Below are 23837 nucleotides of genomic sequence, written 5' to 3'. Positions count from 1 at the left end.
CAAGCTAAGTGTGTGTGTGTGTGTGTGTGTGTGTGTGTGTGTGTGTGTGTGTGTGTGTGTGTGTGTGTGTGTGTGTGTGTGTGTGTGTGTGTGTGTGTGTGTGTGTGTGTGTGTGTGTGTGTGTGTGGTCAGTCTCTATTCAGAGTTCTCTCTTTAACAGGATTGTCTTTAGCAGTGAGTCAGCCATGGGAAGTGTGTGCGCTGATGTTCCGTTGGTCCGCTGCCACGTTCTTCGGGTTTTCCGCTCTTCCTCCTTTCTCTTCGCTCATCTCACAGCCCTCTTCTTGAACTCTCAGATGATCTTTGCGTATATTGTTGCATAAATGTATAATAAAAAAATGTCTGTTTATTAGATTTCCCTTTGGGATTCGTTTCCCTCTTTTTGAAACACCTTTTAAACGCACGCGGCCGCCTCCCCCTCGACCCATGTTTCAAATTCGACCCAATTGAATCTTGACTGGATAATGAAGCCTCCTTTGGGTTCAGTTGTAGTGACTGCTTCTTTTCCTCTCTCAAGCATTCGCACGCCCGCGCACGTACGCCAATCAGCCCTCACATTATGACCACCACTAATATTACGTAGGTCCCCGTCGTGCACCAGACGACAGGTGGGATGTGCTGGAACAACAAGCCCGATCCATGGAGGCCCCAGCTCGCAACTTAACAGGACTTAAAGGATCTGCTGCTAACGTCTTGGTGCCAGATACCACGGGGCACCTTCAGAGGTCTGGTGGAGGCCATGCCTCCACGGGTCAGAGCTGTTTGGCCACACGAGGGGGATCCAGGGGTACACAACATACAACATTAGGCCGGTGGTTTTACTGTTGTGGCTGATCGGTGTATGATCTGAAAACTTGGGCATTCAAGTTTAAAAAATAGACTTATGTTCAATTTCTTTCACTGTTTATACTTATTGATACTTTTCTTTCCGTGTTATGATTGCAATTGAGTCACAACCCTCAACATGGGGTTTTGAATGTCAAGATTTATGGATTATCAATATGGTCTAATTGGAAATCTTTACGGTCCAGTTGTGATAAGTTCACCCAAGCTTGCATAAAAACGAGAGAAGGGGAGAAGCTGCAGCGAAGGGGAACAAGTGCGTAACTCCTTCCTTGCTCTGGTTAGAGGTAAAGTTTCTGCACCATTCCCCTTTCAACAGCAGCTTTGAGGTCCAGAACACTCCCAATAAGCAAACCTAGTGTGTCGTCAATGAAATAACAAAACACCTTGCGTCCTAAACAAGAGGCCACAGGACTTTTATTGGTTCATTTTTTTTTTTTTTTTATGTAACAGGACGGAGACGTGTCACAATGTTACATTCACTCCGGCGACTCTGGGTTACAGTGCAGTGGTGACATTGTGTTTGATCAGCACAGCCAACAAGGGGATACATTCATATGCACTTTTATTGTGTGACGCCGGCTAAATTGTTCTCTCTCTCTCTCTCTCTCTCTCTCGTACCCTACTCCCGTGACCCCACCCGACTTTCAAGTCCCAAAATGATTACAATCCAACATGGCAGGAATGTCGTTTTCAAGGCATTGAGAAAAATAGAATAACCTACGGTTGTCGCATCTACCTAGGGAGGGAAGATGAGGTTGAACGTGGCACGCTACGAAAGAGCAGATTCGACTTAATGTTTTGCGCAGCAAACTAATTCTGATTCTTCCTCATTCTCCTTCCGCAAAGAAACAGTGGAATTCATGCGGGAAGAGAAGAGACCAAGTATTAGATTTTTATATCCAGTCTAAAAACTCACGATCCATTAATGAGGGTACATCATCATCAACAGGTCAAATGTTAACTATTTAACTACAGTTATAATTATTATTTTTTTGCGATATAGCTCATCTGCGACCCTGCGTATTCCAAGTAATACACTGAATATAAAGAAGCTCCTTGCAGGCTGATACCAAGCATTCAGAGTGACCAAGAACCTCACGAGGCCCAAATCACATCCATGGAATAAATCTCGGGAGCCATTTCTGATTGTCTCACATGCGTTTCCCTTAAAATAATCCAAACGCGGAAACCGTTTCTGCGAATGAAAATAGCCGCCAACGTGTCCCTCGGCGCCATCTCTAGTCTGCGGTTCTCAGCCGTTCTTAGTCCTCTTGACAGGGGTGTGTTCCGACCGTACTATACCTGAAGTACCCTTTTAAAAAGAAAAAATTATCCTCAAAAATGGTACCCTGTTGATTCTCGGACCGAGACGGCAGCATAACAGTGTCGGGGGGGGAGGTGGGATTACCTGAGTGTGCAATATCGTTTTGACCGTCAAAAAAAAAAGTGTCAAGGTTTGTCTTTGTTTTGCGGCTGCTCTCGTCCCCATCTCGGAATAAGGGAAAGAAGGGGAGCGGGGGAACGAGGGGGAAGAGGAACCAGAAAGCCACAGTCCCTCACATGCAGGGGGGGTCCTCGGACGGCGTCAAGGGGCTGCAGGGGGGCGCCGTGCTCAGCGAGCGGAAAGCGAAGATGGAGGGGTCATAGGCGTACCTGGGCAGCGGGCGAGCGCCGGTCAGACTCTGAGGATGAGAGAGAGAGAGAGAGAGAGGTCAGCTTGAGTTCAGGACAATGGACAGCAGTCGTTTGTTTGGGTTAATCCTACTTTTGAGAGACTTTAACAGACAGAAATAGCAGGGCCTCACAGGTGTATCTGCATGGTGGCAGAATTGTTCAGTGGCAGCACCGGTCTGTAAACCAAGAACCACTTGACTCCTCTTGCCATGTTTGTATGACCAACCAAGAAGAACCACTAGACTTTTCTAGCCATACATATATATAACCAAACAAAGAAGAATCTCTCGACTGCTTTTAGCACCGACACAGTGGTTTTATAGTCAATCCAACCTGGACTACAGCATAACTGACCAGAGCAAACGGCCCAGAAACCTTTGCATCATCCACAGATGTAGGTTTTCTTCCCTTTGACGGACTACACATTTTGGACACTACGTACAAGTTTGAAAATGATAAACAACAGCGGGGCCGAAAGATCTCACTCCCAACGTTTTCCCGCTAGCTTTCTCATTCACGGTGCAGCTTGAACACTTTTCCACTCGGTGGTCCAGTCTCTCTCTCTCTGTCTCTCGTTGCAGAAGAACCTCGCTCTTTGCTGCTAAAATTAGCTCCCGGTCATTTTCCTCCCCACAGGAAACGACAGGAAATGGCTTTGTGTGATTTGGCGATGAGGCAGTACTTTCTCCAGGCCCCTGTTGGTGGGGGTCTAGAGGGGGCGGGGGAGGTGGGCTGAGGAGAGACCAGGACCACAAGATAAATGGTCTATAACTAATCAGGAACTGACCACGGGTTTGAGGGCAAACTGTGTGTGTACGTATGAGAAATGGAGGTTTGTGGTGTGTAAGGGCTGTTGGATGTGGTTGCTTCTACAGTCATACAGTCACTGCCAAGTGACGGAGGGCCAACCTCCGCTTGGTTATCTATGTACAAACTGCGTCACAGTCAGTGCACAGACTGGTGTTCCACCAAGTTGGGAAGGGGAAATTGGAAAACTACCTGGTGACATCATCCCTGGTAAAACAGACACTTGTTGCCTCCGCACATGAGGTTGCCGGGGTGTTGCTATGATTTCGGTCCAAATCTTTGGGGATTCGACACTGACAACTGGGTCGCTGAAGCTTGGCAACCACTCTCAATACCACTTATCGGTGTTCCACCCTGCCCAGATAGTCACGCGCAGGTAAACGGAACATTTTTCAGCGATTAATCATTCGAGCCGCTGCAGAGAAGGGGGAAGGAAACGGCCGCGCAGGGAGAAATTTGGTTCCACTTCCAAAGTTGGCTGTGTTAAGATGTTCCCCATATGGAGGCTGTAAGTTAACCCTGCAACAGGGGGTCATGCCTTGAGGAGAAGCCCCTCGCTGCATCTATGGCCTGACTGTGTCCGCTCTCCCCGTGGAAGTCTCGCGGCTTCTCTTCTTCACTATGATGAAATGCTTAAAGCACGGACGGGTCAAACTAAGGTTAAGTCCTTTGGATCTTTGTGGATCAAACAGTCATGCACAAAGCCTCGCCATGCGCCCAAAGGGAACGTTTCAGAGAACACGGAGCGGGAGTACAATGAGCTTCGAACATCCGGTCGTCGCCGCAAACACGGACAAAACAAGCAGCTTGACTTCTATGAACTTATGCCAAGGAGGTGACTGGAGGTGACTGGAGTTCACTTAATGACGGGGACAAAAAAAAGTGAAAAGTGCATCTCGGTGCCAGAGGGGGGAGGAGTAACGATTGTATATAAAAAAAAAAAAAACCCACCAGGGTTAGAGAATAACTGAGTATATGTGTTGGCGTGAAGAAATGACATTACGAAATAATGGTAAGTTTAATCAGATACAGTTCCACAGCAAAGTTATGACTAAGTGCTGCAGGTCATATTCAAGCGTATTCCATCATGTGGCTTTACTGGTGGAGTTTTCTTGGCGCTAACAGGTTGTCTGTGTTTGATTAGGACTTCACTTGCTGTGTTTCCTGCTACACATGCACCCTCCTCGTACAAGTCAAAGGGTTTTGGAAGGAAACATCTTTGTACACTCACTAACGTGTTTGTTTAAAAAGTCATGAAAAAGTAATTGGGTGGCAGTCCTAAAGGAGTGTCCTGCCATGCTCCAGTCACCACGGTGTGTGTGTGTGTGTGTGTGTGTGTGTGTGTGTGTGTGTGTGTGTGTGTGTGTGTGTGTGTGTGTGTGTGTGGTAGGTTGACTGTACTTCATGCAGCATGCGAGCCGCTCCACGTTGCTCCATACAAAACCGTAGCTGTATTTACGATGTTTCTGTAATTGAATGAAACAAAGCCCCAAGCTCCGCTGCCTGCCGCGCTGCTCTAGACACCACAGTGAAAGTCGGAACAAACTTTTAAATTTGTTCTTGTAGCTCTAATATGAGTGAAGATTCAGCAACTGGTTTGCTTATTTCTCGCCTCAAATTTGTTCACAAACAGATTTTAAGGGACCAAGTTGAAATCAGTGAAAGTTTACAGACGAAATTCAACAGAATCCGGAGTAAAGCGCAAACCCCACTGGCTCACAGAAGCCGGAACTTCTGCTCAAATCCCATTGGCTCACAGAACTAGGGGCCTCAGGAGGTTAGACAGTTAAGAGCACTTCAACAGCCCCTTTTCAGACATGGATTTCAGGGTGGATTGGACGCATGTTATTATGGCTCGAATGCATAATCTGACTGGTATTTTCAAAAAAAAAAAACTTTAAAAACATGTTTTGGGGACCTCAGAGACCATATATTAACTTGGTGAAAAGGACCATAATAGGTCCTCTTTAGGCTTCCATGGCATTAAAACTGGGACAATCAAAACTTTCCTTTCACGTAGAGGTTCTTATTACTTTGGACTTTAAGCAGCACCTACGGTTTTTCGGTGTTCTCGCGCTCCCTCTCTCATACCTACACCTAAAATCATCACCACTCTCCTCAGCCCTCCTCATTTTAAGGTCCTCTAGAAAAGGCCTCCCATTTTCAACCCGGCCTCGGATCTGGTGTCTCCCCTGGACCCCAGCCAGGAAAATAAGGTTTGAATTGTTTAAAAAAAAAAAAAAAGGGCCAGCGGGGCAGGGCTGCTGAAAGGGAAGGTACTGTCGCTCCAAAACTCCTCCATTTCCTCAAACCTACTGAGCCAAGACGCGTCTCGGCTAGAATTGAACTACCTCAATATCGATAATTTGCCAATATTTTAGGGCATGACTATTAGGGCTGAACTACTAATCGAACGGGCCATCCCGGGGAGGAGGCGCATTTTGCACACCTGTTTCCCTCTCCGACGGTACCGGCGATGCGCGCTCCAGAACAGTGTGTTTTTATTTGACGTCTCCTAATGGAACGAAACGAAGTGTCCCCATTACGAAGTGCGTAATGGGGACTTTTTCTCTGTGCCCCTCGATTGTTTTAACCCTCCGCGCTGCCCCCGGTGAGACCCGGCGCGTGCTGCTGGCAGAGCCCCGGACACCTGGAGAGTCCAGACGGAGCCTCTTTCAGAATAATTTGTCCGTTTGTTTTTTGACTTTTTTTGTTTTTTTACTTTAATGAGCATAAATCTGTCCCTGAACACACAGAGCAGCGCAACATTTTTATAAAAAAAAAAAAAAATTAATTTCTGCTGAAACACTGCATATTTTTCCAATGTTTATTTTCAGATTCTAAAAATTACAAGGCTTGAAGTTAAATCACAGTCAATATTGTACTGTACTACTATTGTACTTCAATAGTCAAATAAAGATATGTTATTCATATCAATTCATGCGTCAACTCATATCATTTCATCACAACACGTAAGCGCCGCCTACAGGAAAGAGCAGTTTGTGTTGACTGTATCCTATGTTGTGTTGGTCATACCATAGAACGATTTATTGCTTGTGTTTAGTGAATAATACAGACGATAAGGAACTTATTGTTAGGAATTTGCATACTAAATCACAATCGCAATATTGGTCTAAAATATTCGCAATTCCATTATCTTCTGAACTCGTTCAGCCCTAACGACTATCGGTGCTTTCACAAGATACCTGAGAAACAGCGATCAGCAAAGTGCATTGGCTGAACATCTAGAACGGTCTACAAAGTTCAGAACATGGCAGTATTTTCTGTGATGCAGCCGTAACGACGACATATCACGATGTTCCTATTATCCAAAGCCCAGGCGGTTTGAATCACATCTCGTATCACGATATCAATGTATTCCACTGGCGCTATCGGCAGCTCCTGAGAAATCTGAGTGTCGGCGGAGCGAAGGCGCCCAGCAGCCGGACGGCTATAAATGGAGGATGACTTCATCCCTGCTAATAAACCACAAGTGGAAGGCGTGCAACACTCTGCTTCCTCTTCTTCATCTCTTTGTTGGAGTTTCTCTTCCGCTGCCACACATTGAGGGATTTGTCTCGTTTTGTAAAAAAAAAAAAAAAAAAAAAAAAACGAACAAGTTTTGTCTTTCTCAGACATGGATAGGGCGGGCATGGTTCCCTCCAAGACATCAGAATCAGAATCTGTTTGTTCAGCTAAATAAAAAGATTTTCATATTGGGTTGGCGCATTAGCTTGACAGTCCGAAAAAAAAGTCTTAAAAGTGTGATTCTATGCACAGGGTAAATTATAGGTGTGATACGGTATCATATCATAAATGACATTTATTACTATGTAATTTCATTTAATAAAAGTTATTACAGTGTATTATGAGGTTATGGTTCTATGTGACACAGTGGCGTAGTACTTGCCTTGCTGCATCACAGCAAGAAGGTTTGGGTTAGATTCCCGCCTGAGGCGCGGTTGGCACCGTGCTCAGGGGGGTAATCTCCCGTTAGGGGCCTTTCTGTGTGGAGTTTGCATGTTCTCCCCGTGCTCACATGGGTCTCCTGACACAAAAGAAGTGAGGGCTGCCCGTTGGAGGAAGGACAGCTGGGATGGGAGAAACGCAGAGGCTGATTTTCTCCACCACCACTCCCTGTGTGTGTGTGTGTGTGTGTGTGTGTGTGTGTGTGTGTGTGGTCGTCACCACTCCCCGCATTTGTGCGTGTGCTAAGTGCATTCGCACCTGTGAGATGAATAAACAGATTCTTCTTCTTCATCATCTATGGAGGAGGAGTGGAGTACCCTGGACGTACATAATAGCGCGTGTGCGTGGATAAACGAGTGCGTCACAGGCTTGGATCGACACCGTCCCACGCAACGTGACGAGAGCGTCACTTTTCTCACCACACTGCGCATCCTTCTGGAGCGCCCCGCGCTCTGCCAGGAGGTTCTTGCTTTCCGGCCTCTTTTCCGACCGACAGTTATCCCCAAGACGCTTCCCCCCATGCCGCGAATGTAACCACGACCGCAAACGTCACCGAAAAACAAGTTGTCGAAAAATATACAGCACTTAGTAGTTAAGTAGTAGTTCAGAGTCATTTGTCACATGCACACCAACACTTCTACATGTAAAATAGCAGTGAAATGGGATTTTTCATGCATGTACCCCCTGACCATATTTTATCATATTTAATAGTAAATATATGCATAATAAATTATACATATTAGTATATAATATATACAGTAATAGTAAATAATGTATGATATATGCAGAAAATAAATATACATAAAAATACCACTGAACCAAACCAATACGCTTAGAGAGAAGTAAAAATAATAAAAATAGTCAAAATACTAAAACACACGCACGCACACACACACACAGCATAATACTTTGTCGCTTCGTGGGGTGGGGGCTACGGGGACCAACACTGCAGCCAGATGCCATCCCAGCATGCACTTGGAGGCACATCAAGGCGTTTGCGCCCGGACAAGACGAGGCCGTTCGCAACCTCATCACCGGCCGCAGCGGACACCTTTATCTGGACGGCGTGTGGAGGAGATCCATCCTTTCTAAAGTTATGCATCTCAACAATATTTTGTTTGTTAACTTCTGGAAAGGTGGCTGACAATGGACTCACCCGGATCTTGATCGCCCGGGTCTTCCCTCCGCAGTTCTTTTTCAGCAGCATTTTCTGCGGACGACAAACAGGAAACACTGTCACGGATACCTTTTCCCCCCAGTCATTACAGGAAAAAAAAAAAAAACCTTTCTACCCGAATGATTTGGCATTATTTGGAGACAATAGTAAAATTAGTTTGGGATTTATGTTGATGTGAAACTCAATTTTTTTACCAAATAAGGTAAAATGACACTTGAACTCTTATGCCATTGTATTGTCATCTCCGACCATGTCACCACCATCTTTTTCTGACATTACACAAAAAAATAAATAATATTTATAATAACGTTCCATTAGAATATTTAATTCATGCTTCTATTGTTTTTCATTCTAAGCACTTCGTTTAACCATCATGGCACAGTTTAGCTTGTTTACTTTTAGTGTACTGATCATGGTTACTGTAATGAGATTATTTTTTATAGATTATTATTTTTTGTCTATTATTTTAGATTATATCTATTGTTGACAGTGCAAAATGTTCATCATAGCGGTTTGAATCTTGAATAATAGTCTGGGAATTGTCCCCTGGGATCTGGGAGAAATAGTTGTGTTGTCGCATGAGTTATTTAAACCCTAAAGTCCGAATCAAAGCACGATTTTTTTTTTCACAGTATTCATTTATCTCTTTTCAGAGAGTGTATTTGATTATGAAACGAGCCGAACGAACCGAATCGTCGGTGGCCGATCAAGGCTGCGAACCGGACGTATCCCCCTAGTGTCCGATGGGGGGGCGCGGCAGGGGGTTGGTCTTATGCAACCAGCCTCCACCTTCCACACTGGGTGGGGGCGGGATCTCACAATCACAATCTGCAAATTGTCTTGGGAATGGGGAAGTCGCTTCTAAAAAGGGGGCAAGGGGAGGGAGCCAAGGCGAAGAATGGAAACAAGACTCCTGCTGCTGGGGGAGTCGGGCGGGTCCGGTCCCCACCACCATCCCCCATTTCTTCTATAACAATGATAGTACAGTCTGTTTTTGGGGGGCAAAAGTTTGGCGGGCCTCATTGAATAAACCATTGTACAGGTCGGCAGATGTACTGGACAATTAAAAAATGATTATGATCGTATTTCAAACCGAGAACGACAGGGGAGCTTTTTGTACAAACACATTTTCGCAAAGGTCAGGCCTATTTTTCTTGCTTTTTTTTTTAAACAGACATCTGCCACACAAACTGTTGTTTGTCCCGCCGCCAAAATCGGTCGGGGCCCGGCGAACAATGGCCGTGCCACATCTGAGCAACTGGGAGAGGATTAGCATGCACGATGGCTTAGCCGAGGTTGAAAGAAAGGCAACCTGCTGACCCTTTAACCCCGCCCCTTAAGTATATTATCAGATAAATAATCACCTGGTGGTTGGGAGCACACAAGGTGGAAGGTGCTTATGCCCTGAGGATGGTGTCGTAGGCAGATGACACCATGTTTTCTGGCAGAATAAACTAAGAGTTCTATAGCAAAGTGTTGTTTCATTCTTTTGCCGAATAAGAGAGAAAGGGTGAGGACGGTTCTGTTTATAGGTTTCCCGGTTGAACCCACTGATAGATTTCCACCTACACAGCATACAGAAATACAGTCAATGCAACGAAAATCTTCTTCTCTGAAGAGGGAGAAGATTTCCTTCTTCCCTTTCTATCTCCTGTGAGATCCGGTGAAGTCAAGGGGAAAGCACCAGGTTGCAACACCTGTTGCAGGACTCATGACATGCAAAAGTCAAAAGGGATAGAAGTAGTTTTTTCTCCTCCAACCGCTATGTTAAGAAGAAAATCCTCGGGCGTTTGGTTTGTAAAGTGCGTGAAAAGCACCGTAACACGGGACAAACGTGGAGGGTTTTCGGGGGGCAGATGTTGTGGCATAAGCCGAGGCGGGGTCTGGTAGAGCTAAAGGAGGCTGCCCGGCTAAAGGGTTAATGGCAGAGGGGAGCAGAGTCTGCCAGAACCTCCATAGGCCCCCTATTGTATCCACCCTCCTTGTATTCCACTTGACTGGACGTGCATGCACTGTCACAATGAGACACTCACCCACTGACACTGCACTAGAGAGAGGGAGAGTAAGATAGATAAAGAGAGTGAGATAGATAGAGAGGGAGAGGGAGAGAAAGGGGGAGAGCGTAAGAGCGATATATAGAAAGAGAGAGGGATGGTAAGAGACCGACAGACAGAAGGCAGACACACAGACAACCTCGACACAAAAAGACCCGACTCCCGGAAACGAACAGACTCGATCGACTCTAATCGTTAGGGTTTTCTCCTTTTCTTCCCCATTCGGTCCATCTCCCTGCTGCCCGCTGTCTTTTCCCTCTAAAAACCAATTTGGGGACATATGGTCCATCCACAGCCCATCTCCACCACCACCACCACCAGCAGCACACAGGCACCGGTTTCCCCCCCTTTTTTTTTCCATCCCATCTATTCTTCCCCCCGGTGTGGGCCAACAAGTCTATTGGATTTTAATGATCAGCAGACCGGGCGACTCATTAAGCCGGCCGCTGTTTTTTTTGTTTTTTTTTGTAGTTTATTTAATCCTCTCCTTCTGCCTACACACACCCCACTCTGTCGTTTCCCTAGCGCTCAGCAGCTTTTGTGAGAAAAACCAGGGCGGACATCTGCCATCCGTGCCTCCCCTCTCTCTCCCTTCATCTCTCTCCAGCCAGACCACCATGGTGGCAAGCGTCCGGCTATGGATCGGGTAGGGTGTGTGTGTGTGTGTGTGTGTGTGTGTGTGTGTGTGTGTGTGTGTGTGTGTGTGTGTGTGTGTGTGTGTGTGTGTCACTCAGAGGAGAGTCTGGTGGGCTTGGAAGACTTCGGGGGACATCGCGCCTCTTGGATCAGGTCCTGAGCTCTGAGGAATGAAGGCTCCTCCCCCACTTTATGATTGTATTTTTATTTTTTAATCTATTTACTGTCTTTATTATTTTGGCAGGATGAAGGGTTTTGGGATTGTTTTCTTACTGAATATGTACTTCAAGTCATGCTTAAAAAGGGGTTAAAAGAATGATTTGAAGAATAGATTTTAGGGTTAGGACTGGGCGATGTATCCCCATAATATCAATATCGTGATATGAGACTATATATCGTCTGGGATTCTGGCTATGGTGATATCGCAATATGGTTAAATGCTGTTTTCAGGGCTGCGTTAAAGTAATGCCGTTTTTTTGATGTTCGAAATGTCTCAATTGTCCCAAAAGTCAGGGCTGCACAATACATCGATATAGTATCGACATCGTGATACGAGAACAGATATTGTTTTGTGATTATCGGAAAATCGCAATATAGTTAAATGTTGCTTTAAGTAGCGTTACAGTAAAGTAAATGACCTTATTTATTGGGTGTAAATATTTAATGAAAGTTCAAGTGCAAGAGATTATTTCAGCCAAAATATTGATATAGAGTAAAATATTGTGAAATTAGATTCTGTCAATATTGCCCCCAGGCCTTTCTTCTTGTCTTTATGGTATTTAAAGAAATACTTTAAATCATAGATAAATAAAAGGAGATATAACATATCCAGGCTAACAGAGGTCGCTATCACTAGCACTCGCTAACCTGTTGCATTTTCTCCAGGTCCAGGCTCGGCCTCCCTGGCTCGCCACTGTAGCTGTGCCGGTACCTCCGGTACGGTGCCGCCGACTGGTCAAAGTGGCTGAGAATTATGGGCCGCGCCACCGGCTGCACCACCTGGAGCTGGAAGCGCATGGCGGACGGTGGTGGCATCGGCGGCTTGAGACTGCGCGGGGGGCTGGCGCTGAAGAGGACGGGGCTAGGAGAGGCCACCAGGCGGGACCCGGGCTCCACCCCCGCCGGCGGTGGTGGTGGTCTGGGCGAGCCACGGGCCAGCCCGCCACACAGGTCTCGCACCTCCTCGTCGCTGGAGGCACTGCTGTGGTGCGGGTCGCCGTGGCGATGGTGCAGCGCCTGCGCCCACTTCCGGCCGTCGCCGCGGCTGATGCGCTCCAGCTCCTCCTCGGACGAGTGGCGGTCCAGGGCGGGGTCCAGCAGGAAGCGCAGCCGGCGCAGGCGGGCTGGGGACAGCGGGCCCTGGTTGTGCTGCTGGCTGGTGGCCAGCGGGGTGAGGGCGCAGTTACGACGCCGCTCTGGGGAGGTAGGAGAAAAATCCACAAGCTGAAGGGAAAGGTCAAAGGAGATGTGAGGGGAGATTGTTGGTTTGACATAATAAGTCATAATAAATAGGGATGGGCCCATAGCACTTTTCAGAGTCAGAATCTATTTATTGGGCCTAAGTATAAGGATTTTCAACACAAAGTTAAGTTAAGATAAAGGGAAGATAAAATAAAGACAAGATAAAGTTAAGCTAAGATAAAGTTAAGAAAAGATTCTGTTAAGTGACTGGGGATGACATACCTCTGTCTATCTGTGCAAGTTCCTGGTTCTCTCCCTCAGAGTCATCGCTCTCGTATCCCTCCTCACTGCCATGGTAGGAAATCTGGAAAAGTCATTGGTTCAGTATTTTTCGGTCACATATTAAAGCAACCAGGAAACCCTTTATTGTCAAAATGCAAAGCAAAAGGGAAAAGAAGACTTCTGGTATTTTAATCATTTACAATTGAGCGTTAAGCCAATTAAGGCAACAAGCCGCTCATGGTCTCTTCCCAACATCTCTAGCCTGGATATTGACATACAGTTCACATATTCAAAATCCCACCCGAGTGGGACCCGACGTCGTTAGGCCTTAAATAAACAAAAGGGTGAACCAATTAGCCTGAAGGCCTTTTCCTTTTGCATTCTGATGATCATTACCTAACCATGCGACGCCCATATGTAATATGGGCGTCGCATTAACGCAACTCTTTAGAGCTGGTCCTCACTACGTAGGTTATTTTCTTTCCCATTTCCCCCCTAAACCTATACTCGACTGTCTCTTTAAAGATGGGGGGGAAAAAAAATCAATTCCTTGTCCCTACAGAGGCGGCAACAATGCCGAAACCCCAGAAACAGCAGATTGCGACGCTAAGAGTTAAGTAATGCGCCTCACACTCAGTAATTACCGCACTGAGGCCCGGATGAGCAGCTGCCGTCTGGGGGCGGGTGTGGGTGTGGGTGTGTGCGTGCGTGCGTGTGTGTGTGTGTGCGCGTGTGTGTGTGTGTGCGCTCCCTTCCACTCTCCAACACACACTTACACGCGTCTTCTTCCCTTCTGAGGCACTTAAAAAATAAATAAAAAGAAAGAGAGAAAGGCCAGAAAGGAGCCGGGGCCTCAAGGTTGGACTGCATTCACTCCGCTCCACACAAAGGAATGGAATTCCTGCATGTTCCGCCACACGTTATCGCTGCCGAGCTGGTTTTTTTTTAACAACCTTAAAAAAAAAACAATTTACGCAGCTGTCGGTCCGCTTTTTATAATATCGCTTATGTAAACATCCCCAAACCCCCATCGTCTTACAAGTGTCTTCATATTTTGCTTGAACGGCAACTTTCAAACAGCAACCTACTTTACATGGTTTGAGCCCGTCCTCAAGGAAGGAACTCAAACCACACAAAACAGTCTCATAGTGACCAAAAAATAGATTTAAATCCTTTAAATTGGAAGTTAGTGTTCGTGATTCAAGGCCAAAGTTCATAGATGAATGGGGAACATGATCACATCATTTTATATTGGTTCATCATCAATATAATCCTGCACCCTGCGTATCGGCTGGCCGTGCATTTATTTTGCTTTCAAAATGAACTAGAGGACTGTTGGTGTCAAGAAAGGTAATAAACATGTGATATGAAAAAGAAAGCATGCAGCCAGCCAGTCATTATTGCAAACTAACCCTCAACGGTGGGATCAGGACACTGACTACTGCCACTCATAAGGGAGTTATCTTGCGAAAATGACTGTCTAGCTGCACATTATCCTGCTAATTACAAGACTACTCACTTAAATAATATATTGAGACACAAAATTGATTTGAAAAGATTAAATCAACTAGCCTAGTTTAACAGCTAAGAAAAGTAGTCCACAACAACGCAGCTAACACTGCAACAATGTAGTGAACTATTCGCCCTACAAAGAAAAAGACTTCAGTTATTAATGTGAAACTGGACAAATCCGCATTCATCTATTCAAGTCTTCCACCGTAGGTTCTATGTAGCGTAGGGATGCCACGGTGAGGAATTTTCCCCACCGGTTAATAAACCTATGACAACACCGGTGTTACCGGTAACACCGGACATTTTATAACGAGGGAGGGGGGAGCGAAAAGTCGAGAAGCTACGCGCATGATGCAGCCACTTTCACTATCGGTTTTGTAGAGTCCGACTAAGTATTGATAACACGCTTAGTATTTTACTATTTTTTTTTATTTGATGAACGTCAGCGCTGATATGCAAAAATGAACAAGATGGGTTTCATGTCTATATAATAAATACATGAATAAATAAGTTGAACGACGGTGGGCAAGTGATGTAATCGGTGTACACTAGCTAGTGTTAGCATTAGCGTGTAGGCAGCAAAAACGAGGCAGGTGAATCATGTGGTTGTGCATAACAGTCATTATGAACAGACAGCGGTTTTTATTCAGAAATAACCGACCGCTGGTTTCTGCTGTGGACCAATCAGAATGGAGTATTCCACAGAGCCATACATTAAAGACGAGCTATTATGCTCCTTTTCAAAAATTTAATATAGCTCTCTATTTTTTGCTGATAATACCACTCAGATTATGCATTCTATTCATTCTAACGTGCCTCTATAACCGTCCTGTTCCAGGACGTCTGCTTCAGTGGGTGGTGCCACCCTCCTGAGGCCCCGAGTTCTGTGAGCCAATGTGGATTGAGCTTTACTGTGGGTTCTGTTGTATTTAGTCTGTAAACTTTCACTGATTTCACCTTGTCAGTCCACTAAAATCTGTTTCTAAACTAATTTAAGGTGTGGAACAAGCAATCCAGTTGCTGAATCTTCACTCACATTAGCTCTAAAGGGCCAAATTAAGAGCGGACTATGATAACTGTTCTCCAAGCTTGTTATTCTCCAGCCGTGGGTGGAGCTACTCAGATGGGGGGGCGGTTGTAATTCTACTGAGGCACCATGGGATGAGTGAAGGGATGGCATATCTGAGCGGCTTGTTGGATCACATTTTGTGAAACAGACAGCTCAATAAACTGACTGACTTGCCTTATTTCACAGTTTGTGTGTTCGTAGACTCATCAGCAACCCAAGTGTATGTGCACAAGCACTGAAAAAGTGAGTTTTTCATAATAGCTCCCCTTTAAACAAATACAGTTTTCTGAGCTCCATAGCTTGTTCGAGCTTTTCTTATCAAGGCTCTACTTACCTCACAATATCCACATTACTAATGGTTGTTTCTTGGGTGTTGTTATCTAACGAGAGAACCAATAGCCACCCACAATATATTGGCATATCAATATTGAGAAATCAGTCAACCCTAAGTTGTCTCATAATGAAATTATGCTGGACTGTGATGCGCTGGTTGTTGAGGTAGCCTAGCTTAAATGGTTATGTAACACATCCGTCTAGAAGCCAAATGCAAATGGCTTTATCGCACAAAATGCTCACATCTACTGTATGACCCTGTTAGCGCACACTAGCACGTGTTCTAAAAGAAAATGCTGTGGTTTGACAGGCTGGTGTTGACAGGCTGAGGCTAACGATTTGTTCACTTTGAGTGTGGAAGCGGCAACTACTTAAAGCTAAAGTAGCAGATTTCTAAGCACGCCGTCAAAATGTTCTGTAAACTCTGTCACACAAGACATGACGTGGCGACAAACACACGGAATGGAGCCACCAACTCTAAGTAAGCCACAAAGCATTTCCAGTGTCTGAGTCATACAACAAGCCTTCAGTTGTGGGTGATGTTTACCAGCTTGGCAGGTACGCACACAGTCCTGTTGTGGAGGTAATACTACATGCCGGCCTGAGGGCGGATGATTTTAAGAAGCAGTTAACCTCGTCGGGTGCATTTCAAAGGCGCAAGAAACTTCCCAGTGATAATGTGAAAGCTAGGCTTGGGCAATCGTGCCAAATTCCCATTACGATATATGATTTTATCAGGGGGGTTTAAGCGTGAATGGGTATCGGGGGAGAGGATTGTCTGGGCGAGATATATTCATGAGGAGGACAGAGCCAATCGCAGAGAGACAATTTAATCATGAGTCTGCCCAAGCCTTGTAAAAGCGACGAAAATAACAGAAAAAAGGTTCTTGAATTCGTTGTTCTGGATATGCAACTCCTGACAGTCGTTGAAAACGAAGGCTTCCGTCACCTGATTGAACACTTGGAACCACGGTGCAGTTTGCCATCACAGAAATATTTTTCGGAGACCGCTCTACCTGAACTCTACAAGAAAGTGTGCAAACACTTATCAAAAGAGTTAAAAGATGTACCAGCGATGAGCTTCACCACATATGCAGTATATGGAGCTCCGCCTTGTGGCCATTTTCACATTTAAGTTTAACAGTCCGCTGGTTGGACACGAGTCGTACATCTCACGGTGCAGAGCTACAAGCAAAAAACTTCCACAGACCACACATCAGCCAGCGACTTGATTTCGACTGCCATAAAGGAAATGCTTGATCAGTGGCATATTCCGGTGAAAGAACATGTCATTTTGCGGTACAATGCGTGCAACGTGAAAAAAAAAAAAAAAAAAAACAGACAAGTTCGGAGTGCACAGCTTGCACAAACAATGCAGCTGGTCGTCAACGAGAGGCTACTGTCACAGCGGAGTGTGAATGATGCCATTGCAAGTTGTAGACAGATTGTGGGGCATTTTACTTTTTTTTTTCCCCCCGCTTGCATATCCACGCCTACAAGATGTTCAGATCGAGGTGCAAATGCCACCTAAACGCCTGCAACAAGACGTCAAGGCAAGGTGGAATAGCACTTATTTTATGATCGAGAGTCTTCTGGAACACAAACGAGCCCTTTGTGCCTATGTGGCTGACCATAATCTGCCAACGACACTGACAGCCAACCAGTGGGCCTTGCTACCACCATTTGAAGAGCTAACCAGGAAGGTAAGCTCATCCACCTCCTTCACCGCTGATGTTATTCCAGCTGTCACAGTTCTCAAATGTCTCATCCATTTTACGATTTAAAACAACGCAACCATTTGAGTGAAGACGTGATGTGATTTTTTTACTTCTACGATGTATTACTTTTGATCGGCCTATAGTTGAACCGATGTCTTATTTTTGTTTCAGATACTTACAAGCGCAGGCTATAGATGCACCGATCATGATTTTTTTGTGGCCGATTCCGATAGCCGTTTTTTTACAAGCAAATGGGCTGATTCTGATTGGCGATTTATTTCATTTTTTAAGCAAACAATGTATGAACAAGATGTTTGTTTCCCCCCTAACAGACTAATCTGGCCTTAAACTTAAAAATATCTGTAGCCACGTGAAATTAGAGGCAACAACTGCATTAAAGAGGCCCTATTATTATTAGTGAATAAGGTTTGTCCGTGCGCCGCTCTCTGCGCTCCCCAGCGACCCCACCGATCCGTGAGCGTCTCGACATGCCCTGCACTCGGTAGACATCTGCTATTTAGTAAAGCTGTATCGCTTAAATTACTTTACATTCAGTCACAATTTTTACAAACCGTAGTTTCAAATGTTAGTTTCATATACATTTGCTTTCAATTCCGCTTGAATCTACTTTTTTTAAGTACTTGTTCGTGTTCGGTGCCCCCGAGCGTGGGTTTGTGAAATGTGGGTTTGTGAAGCCCTTTGACACTGTATTGTGATTAAGGGCTACATAAATAAACTTGACTGATGGATGAAAAAACTGCCGCAAAAAAATAAATAAATAGACGGCCGAAATAAACAAAAACAGCCAGTCGCCGATGGCATGTTAGGAGCAAAGATCCGACCGGTTCCGATTGATGGCCGGTCGACCGGTGCATCTCTAGCGCAGACGCTGTCAAGCGTGCAAAAGATGCACTGACGCAGGAACTTGAGGAAGAATTGAGGAGAACCACAGCTGGCGCATCAGAGGCTTCAGAGCTACCAGGAAAAGGCCTCACTTGTGGAAGTAGCAGCAGAAGAACCACCGAGCACAAAATGCAAGAGCAGCTTTACGAAAGAATTTGACGAAATTCTGGAGGAGCGCAAGGATCCGGGTGCAGCACGCAGCTCAAGCACTCTTGTCCAGTGCAGGCATATTTGACGGAGAAAACAATTCCTGCCTCAGACAACCCATTCCAGTACTGGGGAGTCAACAGACTTTGGTTTCCTGGCCTTGCTGCCAGTGCCTCAAAATTCCTCTCTGCCCCCTGCACTAGAGTAGAAAGGCACACGGTTCAGCACAGTCTCCAACATCGTGGATGAAAAGAGAAACAGACTAACAGCACAGAGAGCAGAATTGCTTGTTTTCATGGGAAAGTACCCGCCATTGCTGCTTAAGTGAGCATTCTGAGCAACAACAAGTCACTCATACTCTCTCTTACTGATATGAGTCTGTCTCACATCAGCTGCTATATTATATTATATTGGAATTTAAATTCCTATTTGCGCTAAACGTTAATAAGAATTTTGATGTTTATTTTGAATGGGTTTTTTTAACCAAGTAACTTGTTTATACTACTTGTGTGAATTGTGATTGAATTTATCAATGTTTTTTTGCACTAGTTTGTGACAATTATAAATGTTTACATTTGTTCTCATTTGATGCATTTGTATTGTTTGTCAGGAATTAAAATTCTACAATACTATGGTGCTGCATTAAAAGGTTTACACTTGAATTGTAATTCCTGTTTATTTTGAAGATTTTTTACCAAGTTGCTGGTGCACGATGATTTATTATTTTAGTCATACATAACAATTCAGTAAATTTATATATGTATGATACATTTTGCTTTTCTTTATTTTCTTTAATATATATAAATAAATATAATGTGGGATGGTCATATTAGACGTGGCCAAAGTGTCAAATAATGAGGGAAACTAATGACAAGGAAATCTCTGTGAACAAAACACTCAGGCTTCCGACAGTTCTGAGCGCTTGGTTTTCAAAGGTTTTTTCTGCTCTCTGCACAAGCTGATGTCAGCTGGTCACGGATTTCTTTATATGGTCATCTGCTCCATCCAATCCGCTGTGCGTTTCTCCAAACAAAACCAATAAAAATTGTGTTTTGATTGTAGATGTATTTATTTTTTTATTTTCCGACATTTACAGTAAACAAAAAATCCCTGCATCCGCGTTGTCTGTCTCCCACAAGCTTGGAGCACGGCAACCAAAGTTGGAACTAACTTTTAAATGAGGCCTTGTAGATCAAATATAAGTGTAATAAATCAGCAACTGGATTGCTTATTTCTCACCTCAAATTTGTTCACAAACTGATTTTGGTGGACCGACAAGGTGAAATCAGTGAAAGTTACGGAGTAAATACAACAAAACCCCGGAAGCCATGCTCAAACCCCATTGGCTCACGGAACTTGGGGCCTCGGGAGGGTGGCTCCTCCCACAAAAAACAGCTCATTTTGGAACAAGAGGGTTATAGAGGAACGTTAGAAAGGCTAGAATGCATAGGCTGCGTGGTATTTTCAGTTAAACTCCAAAGACATGTTTTGGGAACTTGTATTAACTTGTGTAAAAGGCATCATAATACGTCCCCTTTAAGTCAAGCCTGAGGTTGCTTTACATATAAAATAACGATTCCCAGTCTCTTCCTCACAGTGAGGAATACAGCTTTTTTAATTTAACATGGGTATCGGATTGGTGATTAGAAAGGCATTTGGTCTCATCAAGCATCACCGAAGTGCTGGAGAACTTCAATTATCGCACATTGTTATGTTAACGTGAACCCCTGTGTGTAAAATAAAAGGTTTTGTTGAACAAATTAATCAATCAGGGAACCTGGAGTACCATAATCAGAGCAGCAAATATTTTATGAAATTTTACCGGAAACTTTGAAAGAAAGTGCTGAGATGGCATTAATTAACAGAAAGAAGAGCTTGGTCCACAGATGCTGAGACAGAGAGAGTGTGTGTGTGTGTGTGTGTGTCCAGAGAGGCTGAATGGAATCCTTGTCACACACACTTGCCCCAGCGAGCCTCTCCCTCTCTGGCTAAGCTGGATCAACGGCAATCCCGGAGCGTGCCATGTCACCGTGTACGCATGCCACCCAATTCTGTCACGAGAGAGATAGAGAGATAGAGAGAGAGAGAGCGAGAGCGCGCGAGAGAGAGATCCACGGCTCAGGGTCAGACCAGCTTGTTTTCCTTTTCCTGGCTCTGAAATGGATCTCCCTCAGCAGCCCTAGTGTAAATAGTCTTGATTAGCTTAAGCCAAACCAGCGGCGGCCGTGTAACGGGGGCCAACACAGCCCCTAAGTCCCCCTCGCCAACCACTTGCGGTGGCCATTAACTCTTCCACGTCCCCATCATTAACCCTTCCATGCCCCCATCGTAAACCCTTCCATGTCCCGCCATGGGTCGAGGGAAAAGGCCCTTAAGCCCGCTACACACTGAATACGGCCAACGACAAGAACGAGTGGAGTCCATTCATGGAGTCATAAAGTAAGTAAAATAATGCACGTAGATAAAATACTGACATTATTAATGCTCACCTGGGATGTCAGCATATTCACTATCAATACATGTATATTTATATAAGTGAATTAACTTTGTTTTTATAAAGGAAATTTCAAACTCTCATTCATAGAACAGGGCAAATGTCCAGCTGGGCAAACAACTCGCTGTTGTACCTACTATTTTGTGAAGCAAAACTCAGACAGAAGGGACCCACGTCCGCTATATTCTGTAGAAATGTGCTTATTATCAAGTCAAAGAGAATCAATTACTACTACTTACTTTGGAGATCCCCGACATCAATACACTAGTCAGCATTGCGGCTTCCATGCCTCTATTTCTATTGTGGTCTCCTTTCTGCGTGTTGCGTTAAAATACATGGATATCCTTTTGGTATTTGATAATAAAATACAGAAGAAAAAAAAAAAACCTGTTTATTAGCTGTTCCCGCACCATTCCCTCCACCGAGGTTAGGCTGCAGACCTCGGGGATTAAGGAGGAAAGGGGAAAGAAACTGCACAGTCAACTGGCCCACGAAATATCATGTCAGAGGACAAACGTTACGACACACCTTGCACAAACACTATTGGCTTTTGTTCTGTCCGTAGTTTGACTTCTACACATTACCAGAAGGTAAGATTATCACTATTATGATCGTTAGGATTAAGCGAGGATGTGCCATGCATCAAAGTCAGTTAAATGCCATCATATTTATTTTAGATGGGCTTCCAGCTATGCAAAGCACCTTTGAGTGGCACGTTGTGTGTGGATGATAGTATGGCAACAAAGGTTAATGTTATGACATTTTTATTATCGTTTGTTTTTTTTAACCGACTCACCTTCAGCTGAAAGGGGTGCACTTCGTTGAGGGAGTGTCTTCTTAGTTTCTTCGTCAAAGTCTTCAGCATGTTTCCCCCTCCAGGTTGGCAGTTTGGGCGCTTTATTCTACTTTCCACGGCGCTGTGTGTTGATTGGGCCGTTAATTGTCGGGGCGTCGTCACGTGACAACGCAAGTCGGCACATTAGAAGGCACGTGCGGGACTTTCAACTGGAACAACAACAACAACAACAACAACAACACTCACAACACACACAACACTAACAACACAAACGACACAGACGACAACCGTCAGCGAGGGCGGACTCCGCTCCACCGGGCGAGAAGGAACGCGTGATACCGGAGCGTCGTGACACCGAACTATCGCGATAGTACATCGTTTAAAACTGCGTGAAACTAACCCCAAAACTCCGTCCGACGCTCCTCCGCCTACTGATGGAGCAAACCATTCACGTAGACGAGGAAGAAAACACCGACAGGAGCGGAGCAACTTCACGCACGCACGCACGCACCCCCCCCCCACACACACACACACACACACACGCACACACACACACGCACACACTCGCACGTACGCGCAACAACAAGCCCGAATGCAGCTCCTCCGCGGGAGGAGCGCGCACAGTGCCCCCACGGCTCGCTCGCCGATTGGCTGCGCCGCCGAGTGACGTCGTCCGGCTCCCAGGAGGAGGGGTGCGCGTTAAAGCCGAAGGGAAAGCGACGCGAAGAGCTCTGCAGGGGGCGAAGGGGGTTGACGTGCTTTATTTATCTGCAACTTTTCTTTTTTTTTTTTGTTACTTTTTTGGACATTTTATTTATTTTAGTTATGATTCATGACTTATTTGCTACTGTACACACGTACTCTGCCGTACACTGTACACCCATTCATATACAGACATATATTTTTCGCTATACATTATTTTCTTATATCAATGATTTGCTTATTTTTTTATGAAAAACAACTTCACTTGTATATATTTTTTCTTATTTATTTATATATATATATATATATATATTTCTTTTTTTATTATTACTCAATTTCCTCCTTTTGCACAGCCTTCGGAGTTTCCCTTTCATCATTTTACTGCACCGCCCCATCCTTGTATGATGTGTGTGACAATTGAATAGTATCAAGTATCAAGTATCTCGATTCTTTAATCCTACATTTTATTTTTAATTCCGTTAATATCGTGATGTTATGCTGATCCCAACCCCGTGTTCATTGTGGCTGTAAACGGACGGCTACTGATTTAAATGGTGTGCTTCAAGACCACGATATGGTCGGATGAGGTAATATTATCACGAATATGAAGTTATCCAGGAATAAAGTTTGGATGTTTTTCTCCCCAAACTGTTCAGTCCAATCGCAAACAAAATAAAATAAAATAATTCCTGATTTGAAATTGAGAAATTGTTTTTTTCTATATTTCCGTAGCTGGGAGATGGATTTTTATGACAGGTTCATATTTATATTAATATTTATATATATTTGTATTAATTTATATTTTTAATTAATATTTTACTAATGATATTTGAATTTATTTATTGTTATTAATATGATTTATTCATTATTTTTTTTTCCAAGTGAAGAGCAACACACAATAGCAGCAGATACAGAAATCAAACTGACCCCACTCAGGTGGTGGTTGACCCTCCTCAGGAAGTGGTTGATGACTACATAGCTGTCAACATACTGCACTGCAGAAATGGACAAAATGGAGAAAAAAAAACTCCAGATGTTGTGAATCGGCACCAAAACCAGAATCCTCACAGACAAGCAGACACCCAGGTGATGACAAAGAGCCCAGGCTGTTGCAAAATAGCAACAGAAAGAGAGATGGAGAGATGGGAAGGAGGGGAGGCAGTCAGGTGTAATTGGAGCGAGTGAGGCATCCAATTTCAATGATGTCATTCTCTGCAACAATCTACTGGACTCCAGGACTGGTGGAGAGGTGTGTGTGTGTGTGTGTGTATATGTATGTATATATATATATATATATATATATCCAATACATTTTTA

The 23837-nt window shown here is 44.5% G+C and overlaps 1 protein-coding gene across 1 annotated transcript; it reads right to left on the bottom strand.

Moving 5' to 3' along the window:
* Positions 1 to 1253: 1253 nt before the first annotated feature.
* On the bottom strand, positions 1254 to 22362 carry LOC307239602 (uncharacterized protein). The gene is made up of 6 exons (XM_080013079.1): positions 22219 to 22362; positions 21819 to 22077; positions 12847 to 12928; positions 12031 to 12578; positions 8453 to 8506; positions 1254 to 2528 (listed from the first exon to the last, which is right to left on the bottom strand). The coding sequence occupies exons 2-6, from the start codon at positions 21885 to 21887 to the stop codon at positions 2403 to 2405; spliced, it is 879 nt and encodes a 292-aa protein (XP_079869205.1). The 5' UTR covers positions 21888 to 22077; positions 22219 to 22362; the 3' UTR covers positions 1254 to 2402.
* Positions 22363 to 23837: the final 1475 nt, after the last annotated feature.

This window comes from Zeus faber, assembly GCF_960531495.2.
Source record: "Zeus faber genome assembly, chromosome: 13".
In the NCBI taxonomy this organism is placed as follows: Eukaryota; Metazoa; Chordata; class Actinopteri; order Zeiformes; family Zeidae; genus Zeus; species Zeus faber.
The sequence above is the reverse complement of the archived record's forward strand: the minus strand, read 5'-3'. Positions and strand labels throughout refer to the sequence as shown.